Source organism: Scleropages formosus, chromosome 11 (assembly GCF_900964775.1).
Source record: "Scleropages formosus chromosome 11, fSclFor1.1, whole genome shotgun sequence".
Taxonomy (NCBI): Eukaryota; Metazoa; Chordata; class Actinopteri; order Osteoglossiformes; family Osteoglossidae; genus Scleropages; species Scleropages formosus.
Window position 1 is genome coordinate 26,542,900 of NC_041816.1, and position 12,253 is coordinate 26,555,152.

General features: G+C 41.4%; 1 protein-coding gene across 1 annotated transcript; it reads right to left on the minus strand.

The window, feature by feature from the left end:
* Positions 1-1,149: 1,149 nt before the first annotated feature.
* On the minus strand, positions 1,150-11,079 carry LOC114911906 (receptor-interacting serine/threonine-protein kinase 3-like). The gene is made up of 13 exons (XM_029256395.1): positions 10,885-11,079; positions 9,789-9,935; positions 7,718-8,135; positions 6,924-6,978; positions 6,563-6,701; positions 5,453-5,502; positions 5,195-5,350; positions 4,910-4,992; positions 3,926-3,998; positions 3,214-3,343; positions 2,647-2,803; positions 1,985-2,027; positions 1,150-1,523 (listed from the first exon to the last, which is right to left on the minus strand). Exons 2-13 carry the CDS (start codon positions 9,923-9,925, stop codon positions 1,351-1,353), a joined length of 1,614 nt encoding a protein of 537 aa, XP_029112228.1. The 5' UTR covers positions 9,926-9,935; positions 10,885-11,079; the 3' UTR covers positions 1,150-1,350.
* Positions 11,080-12,253: the final 1,174 nt, after the last annotated feature.

Genomic DNA, 12,253 nt, shown 5'->3' on the forward strand with positions numbered 1-12,253 from the left:
TGAAAAGGCAGAAATAAAAACTTTGGTAACACTGGAAAGAAAATGTTCACCTTAGTTTATTGCAAATTTAGTTGACACTTTTCTTCGAAGCAACTTACAATTATTTACCTCGTTTAAACAATCTTACTGACACAATTTTAGGGTAAGTACCTTGCTCATGGGTACTATATCGGAATGGGCATTTGAACCTGCAACCTTTGGGACAAAAGGTAGCAGATCTAACCACTACATGACCATCAGGCCTGCAGTTCAACATCAAACTCAACTCAATTCTGACCTCAATGTATTTTTTATCAGCACTCTTCACGGAACGACAGAAAACACTGAACCAACTGCAATACAGTTCAATGACAAATTAAAACAAATATGGATAAAGACAAAGCCATCTACAAATACATGATCTAACATACAGGGGAAGGGGACACATTTCTGACACAAACCACTGACACAGAATTATTGCTCCTTATCCAGTCATTTGAATATTTTACGATGCTCTTTGTACATTATGGTAGCTCTTTGAATCATTAAAACACACACACTGCTATAGCAGGAGGCAATGCCAAATGTGTGTCTCAGCCCTGAAGAAAACACACAGTACTGTCAGATATGCACTATTCCTATTCCAGCTACAGGATATCCTGCAAGAAACACAATATAATCATAGAAAAAACATGAAAATAGACTTTTTGCCATTTTTAATGTTAAATAACTCACTGAAATGTAGTTCTCTGAGGGTCTGGGATGTGACTGTTGGTTTCAAATATCATGGTCTCAGTAAGGCACTGTATACTGGTATACTGGTAACACTGGCACCGGTATACACTGTATACTGGTAACACTTGTCATAACGTTTTCATATTGTGCATATGACTTATGCAACTGACCATGTTTTTAGTAACTGGCTCAGCAGCAAAACGAGGTACCCTACTAAATGAACTCACCAGCTGACTACAATAAAAAAACCAAACACTACCAGTGTTTCCATTTACCTCCCCAGTTTAAAACACTACTATAACATAGTAATGCGGAGTTTATGTCGATACAGGGTACATAATGAAGAGCACAAACTGCTGTTTGAATTTTCACAATCATAACAAAAAAAGACAACCACACATTTGTTCACTATTATTAAAAAAATATAATTGCTCCTTCTATTTCCCTGATTTGTCAGATGTCTGTCCTCCAATCATTATCGACCCCCCCAAATTTCCACAAGCTAGTACCTGAACATGAATCCCTCTCTAAGAGCTGTTGTCAAGGAAACCCAATAACCATAGAGAAAAGACAGGATTTTTGGTGAAATGATAGCAGAAGAGTCTCCATTATGAGTGCCCTCCCAGTATAGGAGTCTTAGGTGCCTGGAGCACTTCTGTCTCCATTAGCCCCGCTGTTCTTTGGTGATGACTGGCTGATGGCATCGGGAGCTGTGCAGTGTCTGATGCGAGAGCGCTGGATGGTCATCTTGTTATTATTGCCTATTTGCAGCCCAGTGACGTTGGACATGAAAATGGAGACTCCAGGCCCTGGGGGAAACAAGGAAAATGACACTGGTTTTACTTCACCCATCATGACATCTGTGTGCACCACTTCATTGTTTTGATGGAAGACTACAGACCAGGGTTGACCAACCTTTTTTTAGCCAAGGGTTATTATGATGAATTGCTTTGAGGGCTATGCGTGCAAAAATCACAGTAAGTGACATGATGTATGACAAATTTCAAAACTGAAAAATTGTTTTACTGTATAATACAACACAGTTACTTTAACTGCTTTACCAATACTTATTAATCAGTCACAGATCTTATGCAGACACACACACACACACACACACTCTGTCCGACACCGCTTGTCCCAAGTAGGGTCGCGGCAAAGTGGAGCCTAACCCGGCAAAATAGAGTGCAAGGTCATTGCATTATATCCAAACTGAATAAATCTAATAATATTGAAATATAAATATTCATCTTTCCTACATGGCTTTACTGACCTTGACAGTACACAGGAACAGCTGCTTGGTTGATAACACTCTGCTGTGGATGACAAAAAAAACAAATAAGTAAATAATGAAACAATTCCCCTGCTATGCTGGCGAACTGTTACGGACCATAATTCTAGCTATGAAATTGTATCAGTTTGAACTATGGTGCCAAATGGCTAGGGGGGTAACAATGAATCTACATTAGTCCTGGAGCAGTGTGTTAGGGAAATTTACACACACACACACACACACACACACACACACACACACACACACACACACACACACACACAGATGGAGTCTGTTCCTGTGCACCATGCTGGGCCTGAGAGATGCCAACCTTCCAGCAGAGTAAACACACAAAATCCAAACACAAATTCATGCGCCAAAACAAATCTCACCACTAAACAACAACCATGACTGGTGGAAGCTTTTATGTCAGGCTTACTGCTGAATCCTTAAGCCATAATGGTAATTATTATCATCATTATTATTTTTTTATTTACACTAGTGGGTGAGTAATATGACGCAACAACCTTTTCTGTTCCACCAAAACAGATGGAACACATTTAATTATGCAGTAGGAGAGTAATTCTGCTACCGCAGTAATGACATATGGCAATGCACAGCTAACTCTCTACCAGAGTCCTCAAGTACACATAATTCCCTACCTGCCAAGGTCCTGCAGGGCTACTAGCTGGAGGCATCTGGTTGTAAACTATGCAAGGATCCATAGACAATGTTCTTGCTGGAGGAAGTGCTGTGGAGGAAAGGTCAGCTATGAAAAGTCCAAACTCTACAGCTGCACTTAGGTCCAATTTCCCTCTACTGATGTTTCACAAACAAACAGCCACCAAAGCCACTAGCTTTCTGGTTACTACTCTGGAATGAGTAATTCCTCACCAGACATGCAGCTTCCCATTTCTTCATCTTATTTTGTTCTCTCATACTGACCTTGCACTCTAACTGATTCTCGTATCCTGGTAAGAAATCCAAGATCTCCAATGCTAGGACCTCAACAGTCCATAAAGAAAGGAAGATGTGTCTATTTTTATTTTCCTCCATCTCCTTTCAGTATAAATCACTACATCTGGATTGCTTTTCCACACTTTTAGATTTTCCTTCGTAGTCCCTGATGAGTTTTGAGAAGTTACAAGTGAAAAGGCTGTTTAGTTGTACCTTTGGATTTGGAGGTAGGGTCACCAGATCTTTCTGAAAAAAGAGAGACAGCATAGGACCTCAGATGTATTTCTGAACATCTGCTTGCTTGATGGGAAGTGTAAGCCAGGGAGAGCTTGGCTGGTACCTGTGTGGGGTACAGGTCACTCCTCATGGGTTCAGGGGTTGTTGATGCCTTGTTGGATCCAGCTGTGGATAAAAGCAGCAATGAGCACCAGATGTCCACAGCTTTCAGAAGGAATACTGCATGCTCCTGACAAGAGTGCTCACAGATAAAGGACACACTGTTCACTGAAGCCACAAGTGTGGTAGTTTGAGGTCAGTGGATCTCTAGGGCTGCTTCTACCCAAATGAAGCACCAACTGAATCCATGGACTCCATCTTGTGTCCTTTCCCAGGGAACTATACTCTCACAGCTCAACTGACTCAGAGGAGTCAATTGTGGGTAGGCGTCTTTAGACAGTCAACACCACACCTTCATGTGACTCTTTACCAGGTGCCTAAAGCTGAGTTGGCTATCTCATGAAGGTACAGAATCTGTGATAGCCAACCCTACAGGACTGACAACAACAGTGCAATTTCTATAAAAGGGGTTATCTCGCTAAAATCCAGTGATTCCCTCTCGTTCTGTTTATTGTCATGATTGGACCCAATAAACTAATTTTCTGAGCTCAGAGCAGTAAAAGCTGTAAAACATGCACAGAGCCCTCCAATAGACTTATTCTATAGAATAACAATGTGAACCTCTTAAAAGGACATGGAAAACTGCACCATTATATAACTGCGTAGGGTCTATGATGTTGAGGGCATCAAGGCGTTTCCCCAGTTCAATCTCTGGAGAGTCCTGGAGGGAAAAAAAGTTATTGAAATAGTATATTTATATGTTTTTTGACAATCCTTTACTTTGTCAATCAACAATAGCAGGAAACAGAGTCAGTTCATCAAGAAAAACTGGGTGGCATGGCGGCACAGCAAGTACTGCTGTCTCATAGCACCTGGGTGGTGTGAGAGGATGTGGGTTTGATCCCCACTCAGTCTGTGTGGAGTTTGCATGTTCTCCCTGTGTCTGCGTGGATTTCTTGCTCAGGTTCCCCCATAGTGTGTGAGTGCCAGAGAGAGTGTATTCCATTGATGTGTGGATGAGTAACCCAGTGTAAGTCACCTTGGTCAATAAGGTGTGTGGGCTGATAACACTACATAGAGTTCATTGGAAGTTGATTTGGAGAAAAGTGTCTAAGTAAATAAATGTATATGTTAAAAAAACAAGCAATATACACACATTATGTTTTCTTAAAAGAAACCTAGAGTGGTAAACTACAGTGTTAGTACTTATCCTATATAGCTGGGTAATTTTTTGCAAGAGCAGTTCAGGGTAAGTACCTTGTTCAAGGGTACTATAGCTGGAGGTGAGATTTTAACCTGCAACGTTTGGGTCGAAAGGCAGCAGCTCTAAACATTATGCTACCAGCTGCTGGTGTTTGTATACATAGCGATACATAAATATAATTGCCAAAAACCTATTATAGTCTAGTTAGAAACAATGAGAATCAAGGAAATTCAGATTTTCAATTACATTACTGTTCATTACAAACTAAAAGACAAACCATGGTCTTTTGGTGGTGGGGTGGGGGTGGTTGAAGTGTAGACAAGTCGGTAGACCTTTGACTTGCTTGACAGAGCAAAATGTTCGATTCGGTAGTGTGGTAAATTACCAGATGAGTGGCATATATGGGTGGGTATGACTGTAGCACTTACCAAAAATGTCAGCACCTGGTGGACAGCATCTTTTACACCACTCTTGTGCCGCTCCTGAAAGGCCTCTGTCACTTGAAGGCATTCTGTCCTCACAGCAATACAACATTGTCATAAAAACTACGCCAAAATGGTGGGAACGTAGAGAGAGTGAATAAAATTGACTGACTGACAAAACAAATGGCACAGTATGCTGCAACTGATGACACAGCTTCACTCCAGCCTGAGATCGATACTTACTGATACTATTGCTCTGTGGTTAAATGATCCTTCATACCAGTTACTCACCTTGGAAGGAAGGCCTTTTGCTAGGATCATTGTTCCAGCATCTTTTCATGAGGCTGATCATGTCCTTCAGGTGCTCAGCCAAATTGGGGTCCACCATTTCAAGGCTGGGTCGGTCTCCCTCTGGGACCCGAAACCGCACAATTGTGGAGCGAGCGGCTGGTTTGGGAAGACAAGGAGAGAGAAGTAGGTGTACACTGATGGTAAAAACATGGGCACTCGACACAGTGTGCGTCGTGTCCTGCTGAGTTGGCCACTCACAGGGATAGGGCTCCTGTCCAGTGATGATGGACCAGAGAAGAATGGAATAGCTGTGAAAGGAAGAGATACAGACACCACTGAGCTACAATTCATGCCAGTCACTCTACCCTTTTGTCTGTGATAGCATCGGTCCATAAAAGTGTTACTCTGGTCAAACAGGCTATGAGTACATTTATTTATTCATGACGACAGTATCTATTCATTTATCAGATGCTTTTTTTCAAAGTGACGGGGGGAAATATTGTAACGACCACGCGTTACTGTTTTAGGAGGGAAACTCCTAATTGTAAATCGCTGCATTGTGGGGAATAATGTTAAATGTGGGTGTGCAACCACTGGGAGCACTTAGGGGAAAACGATGGGGTGACCGTGCCAACGAGTGTGTTGGGAGAGAACCTTAGGGTGCTAAGCAGGCTGGCTGTAGGAAACAGGGTCCTTAGACTAAGAGCATTATTTCCCTAGTGCTTGTGTTCAAATAAATTGCTTGTAATGAACGCTGCCTCTGCATCCTTCTTTGCCCCATCCAAGCCCACACTGCTGTGTGCCACAATATTTTTACTAATAGCTTCACAAAACAACTTTAACAATTAAGCCTTAATAAATTCCTATTTAATTCCACAGCCACATGTTGGAAAGTCATCATACATATTATATATCCCCCCCAGTAATGCAAAACACACACACGCATTGTACTGTTATGCTATTGTTCTGCATCAGAAGAGTAAAATCTCAAAGACGGACTGCGGTGTAGTTAAAGGGGGAGCAGAACGTGTGTATTTAAGTTAGACAAAGTACTAGCAAATGGTGCGACTTAGGTGTTACAAGCCGTTTTTTGACACTTGCTGATTCACAGTAGAACGGCTGCATCTGGGAAGAAATACCACGCTGAAAACATCTCCTGAATCCAAGTCTCCATATCTTGACATTGTGTCTCTGAAGACATGGGACTCACTACTACACACTTGGATGGTAATTTTTACCAGAGTAATGCAGGGTAGTACCTTGCTGAATGGTAACAATAATGTATTGATTGAATTGGTATTAAATTTGTACCTGGAGTGTCAGGCAGCGAGTGTGTAGCTGTGTGTGGGCGCATGATGGTGTTGGTACCTGTAGACATCAGAGGCTGGGGTAGGCTTGTAAGACATGTCAAAGGCCTCGGGTGGCATGTAGCTAATGGTTCCACCTTCGTCGGTCGTGGAACCTGTTGAAACACTTTGAACAGCTTGCCAGCCCGAAGTCTGTGTAGCTGCAGCAGGAAAGAAGCACAGGTGTATATTATGAAAAATATTCTAAAATGTTTTCTTAGTCCCTCACACTAAGCAGGGCTAGACAATGAATGAGTGTCCAGGATAAGTAATTTGCTTACATCTTCACAGTCGTACAGGTAGAATTGCTCCGATAGACAGGTGTACAATAAATTAAATGTTAAGAAATTTGATGCAAACATTGACTGTCCCATATAAAGAACCGTGCAACGTTGTGCATTGTGTCGTATGCATTTTCTCTTCAAACTCGTTTTCTTTCTAGGAGACACCCAAAAAGCAAAATTGTGCTCTATGTTGCTATTTTGGCTGATTTCCTTAAGCAGAACTACGTAGTCAAAACATCATTTAAATTACGGCTGGCAAAAAGAAGAAGCCGTCTACGTTTGGAGATTTTTTTCCCTTCTAACTCCTATAGAAAATGTGAGAAAATGAAATGCAAATAAAATGTACCAAATGAAAACGAAAAAAAAAAACATATAGATATATATCTTCATGGAAAGAATCTCCTCGTGAACCGGGGCACAGAGACAGCGACCATGGTATGTACCACATGCAGAAGTGCCCCCACTTGGTTGACAAAAAAAGAAAAAAAAAATCAGGTTTTACACATCATATTGCATAAAAAATGTAACTCATAAAAGTTGTGAACATAAATATTTTTGTTGAGTTCCTGCCCGTTAAACCTAGACATTTATTTATTATTTATTTTGAAAAAGTTCCAAATTTGGACAGGTGCAAAATATAATGGGAGAGGAAAATGTTAACTGTTCCTGTCTTATGGACAACTAAACACAAAAAATTAATGCACTTAGTATGTTAAAGGAGGGGTGAGGTGGCGCAGCGAATTTGGCCAGGTCCCACTCTCTGGTGGGTCTGGGGTTTGAGTCTTGCTTGGGGTGCCTTGTGATGAACTGGCGTCCCGTCCTGGGTGTGTCCCCTCCCCCTACAGCCTTGTGCCCTGTGTTGCTGGGTTAGGCTCCAGCTCGCCACAAGCAGTTTCAGACTGTGTGTGTGTGTAGTACGTTAAAAAGCAGGGACACCCAAAATGCCACAACTCAATGTTTTTGAAGTTCCCAAAACTCACCTTGGCATTAAGGCTATCATCCAGGAGCACATTGCTGGGCTTGAGATCAAGGTGGAGAAGAGGTGGCGAAAGGCAGTGGAGGAAGTTCATGCCCAGGGCCACCTGATGAGCCAGACGGAGGGTTAAGGGAAGGGGTAGAGGTTTATTTAATACCTCCAGGAGGGAAGCCAAGGAACCTCTCTCCATGAACTCCATCACTAGGCCCTGCTTTGGGAAGCCATCTCTACTGATGTGGTAACCAGTGCCATTATACACCCCCAGGATTCTCAGCACATGGGGATTGCCTCCATGGCGCATCAGGTGCGCTTCCTTCAGGAGAGACGAATTGGAGCTGGAACAGTAAGGCAGGATAGAGTTGAGGTCAGATAAAGTGGATGAAGAAAGACTGTTGTCTATGACAAACAAGCCTTTAATTACAGTGATCTTTCCCACTCAAAAAAGTCAGGGGCTGGTTGGAAAGATAGTACAGCTGGTAGTGTAGTGTTTAGCGTTACAACCTTTGGATCTAAAGGTTGCAGGTTTGATCCCCACTTCTGGGTGTAGTACCCTTGATCAAGGCACTTACCCTAAATTACTCCAGTAAAATAACCCAGCTGTACAAATGGGTAAATAATTGTAGGTAGACTAACACTGTAAGTTGCTTTGGAGAAAAGTGTCAGTTAAATGAATAAATGTAAGATAATCTCCAAATGGTCTATATTTTCAATCATGGACCACAGTCATGGAAGTGTAAATTGTTAATGCAAATGGATATTTTGCAGGAGAAGTTGAATGTATTTTACTTACACTGATGTGTTTATCATCTCCAATTATTCCATATCCTGATATCCAGTTTTTTCCCACTTATCCGGTCTGCTATGACTCAAAACATTTATTGCTAATATCCGATTTCATTTATCCAGTCTTTTAATTAATTGGTTTATTTATTTTAAATAGCAAGAACAAAAAAAAATACAAGCAAGAGTACATATAGCATTTGCACACATATCAAAAACATTACAATACAAATACACATTACGAAAAAAGTTTGAAGAAAGTAAACAAGTATATACAGCTTTCAAATTTCTTACGTTTGAAATAGCTTGCAAATAGCTCTTTATGTCTATTTTAGATTATCAAATGCAGGACTCTTCCCTGACCAGTTTACCAATTTGCGAATAAAACATAATAATGTAGCAGTGTGTGTGATATAAACAACATATAATCAGTGGGATTAAATTCATCCCTGCAGTCTGGTAAGGTTCAGGACATTCAGTCCGGCATGATAAACTGAGAGTACATTTGAAAAACTGCACCAGCGGCTGTGTAAGAGAGACTGGGATACACTGCATTCTGGAACTGCTTACCCACACTCTCAGTTGCATACATTTATATTATATTTAGAGTATTTATTTCACTGACAGGGGGTTGCGGTGGCACAGTGGGTTGGAACCACAGTTCTGCTCTCCGGTGGGTTCTGGGTTCGAGTCCTGCTTGGGGTGCCTTGCGATGGACTGGTGTCCCGTCCTGGGTGTGTCCCCTCCCTCTCTGGCCTTACGCCCTGTGTTACCGGTAGGCTCCGGTTCCCCGCGACCCCGGTATGGGACAAGCGGGCTCTGAAAATGTGTGTGTGTGTATTTCACTGATACTTTTCTCCAAAGTGACTAAAAATTATTTACCCATTCATGCAGCTGGGTAATTATAACTGCAGTTCATTCAATTTTAATGTTACACAACATTACCATTTGATATTACACATCAATTAGGGTGATTCTGAGTTGGGATGGTCTGGGAATTAACTTGAATTTTTCCCCACGAAAAATAATGGAATTCCTAATTTTATTATCCAACGATTTTTGTTCCCTTTTCAGGAACAAACAAGGGCCAGATAACGGGGTATGAGAGTAAATTGATCTTGCCTGGTGCACATCTTAAAAAGGTTCATAAAAGTTCATCCGCCTGTGCTGTAGCGTGTATGTGTGTTTGGCAGTAAACAGTGTATTACCTGACGTGCAGCAGTTTGACGACCACGTCCATCCTCCATTCTGTGTGTTTGACCTTGTAGATCTGGCCAAACCCTCCAGAGCCAATGTGCTGCCAGGACTCCAGGCTGGAGTCACAAATGAGGGCTGGCATATCCATTCTTCCCTAGCTGCTAGGATCCAAAACAGTTTTATTATCATTATTGATGACAATAATTTATGTATTAGTTAATCCATTAATAAATCATGTTTTTATCAATTTTGTCAGAGTGGAAACATCACCTCAAAAGCAGTTAAATAAGGACGCTTGTCCAATGTGACCGACAATGTTAGAAAAGCATCTTGACAACTACACCTTTATAGGATGTTCCTAGTGGAGAAACTCACAATAACTACTGTTCTCAAGGTACAACAGCAGGTGCAGGGATTCAAACGCAAAACCTTCAGGGTACAAAGCGACATCCCTAACTTAGGGCAGCAGGTGGAGTAGTGGTGGCAGGTTCTGCTGTAACGCCCTTCAGCGAGACCCAACCGCTCCAGTAAAATGACTCGGCCGTATACATGCATGGGTAAATCGCTGTTAACAATGTAAGAGAACTGAAGATACGACCAAATCACCGCAACACCTGCCTCCCTGCTCACACAGCTCAACGCACTGAAATGTAAAGGATGTGGCGCAAAGTGTATAAAACAGCACCCTGACAATGAAGTCAAAGAATGTGAACACAGTGCAAACACATCTGGTCAACGAAATCCATCAACAGTTTACAGAATGGATCCTGACACATTTAGGACTGAATTGAAATATTCAGTTAATGAACATTCAAGTCAACAAGACAAAAGAAACAGACTCAACCTGTTGGATACAACATGATTACAGTAAAACTACAGTAACCGTAGAGTACTGTATATAAAGTTATATTTGTAGCCCGGCTTATCATGAATTTTCTGATTTTATGATAAAAGAAGTAATAATTTGTCGCAGGAATCTAAGAACGATGTATAGAAATTTCTGGTGTCTTTTGTCTCCACTTCCTGATTTTTTTACCCGTGACCGTCCCTCCGATCACTGACTGAGAAAGAGAATCAATCATGTTATTTATGACACGTATACCTGACCTGTGTCTTCAGCAGGAGGTTGCCGACTAGAGCAGGTACGGTGTACGAGTAGCCTGGAAAGGTTCCGCGACAAAACACGACATGATGAACTTTATTTGTGAAAAACCATGGCGCTAAATCGGGACGGGAGCCGCACGCGCTTCCTCAGACTTTAGCGGGGAAGCTCTCGAGCCGCGGCTGCGCTGTTCCGGCTTCGTCTGCTTTCGCTTCTGAAAAACACGCGGCAGTGACGTCTGAGGGGCGGGGTAAGAAGGGGGCGTGGCCTCAGTTCCGGACTCACCGAACAAAACATTACACTTCGCTGTCACTCCGTTTGTGTCACAGATGCTCCTAAATGTATGACGTCAGTGGTATCAGCGGTACGAATGGGACACTCGACACAGACCGGTTTATCGTATCGGCATTTCTACAGGTTTTGTTAAAACTGAAAGCATGCTTTGTTCTCGTATTTCGCATATATTGTGCTTTCTTTTTTTTTTAGACAACAATCAATCATTAACCAAAAAATTAAAAATCCCTCTTCTGTATAAGCCTGGGACTGTCAAAAAACATGACGATATTTTTTAAGTTCTCCGCTACGCTGTACATTTTTAGACAACAACATGCAAACTGAAATAGTGACATTATAAAACTAAGAGGGCTAGTAATGTTTCAAAAGACGGTTTTTCTTTCATTTAACTGAAATGAGCGATTAAATGCCTTTAACTATATGCATAAACAAATAAATAAAATAAAGAAACCGTAAATCTCTATCTTGTGCACATACATAAACTAATTCCAGCGTCCGATTTGGAAATCTTTGCTTTTCAACTGTTTAAACCTGTAAGTAAGTATGTAAGTAAATAAATCTTCTATTAAGTATATGTAGCTCTACAGACATGTGTGATTAAACAATATGTTCGAAAATTTTATGCAAAAACCCAGAAATATGATAAAGTAGTGAAGTATCTTTTATGTACTAGCACTGTGAATGCAAAATAAACAAATGAATACAACTGAATGAAGATTTGCAATTTCAGTTTCGGTGGAGCAGTACGTGTCCGTATTATTGTAGGGCAAATCCGTCCAAAGACGCGTGTTTCAGGCGAAGTGGTGGCTAATACTATTGCACGTATTTATAGATAGAACGCCATTAAAAATTAACTGGATAGCAAATAGTATTTGTTTGCTCTACAGTAATTGCATCGCTCCGGCGCAAAAGCGACGCTTGGCGGTCCATCCATGGCCCATGATGGGGTAAAAAAAAAAGACATGTCGTAGTGTTTAAGTATGTGACATACGAGGAAGTTACCCCAGTTTAAAGGAACCCAATATTTTAATGGCAGGTGACGCTAAAGGAATTCCCCTCCCATGTTTGTTTTAGTTTCAG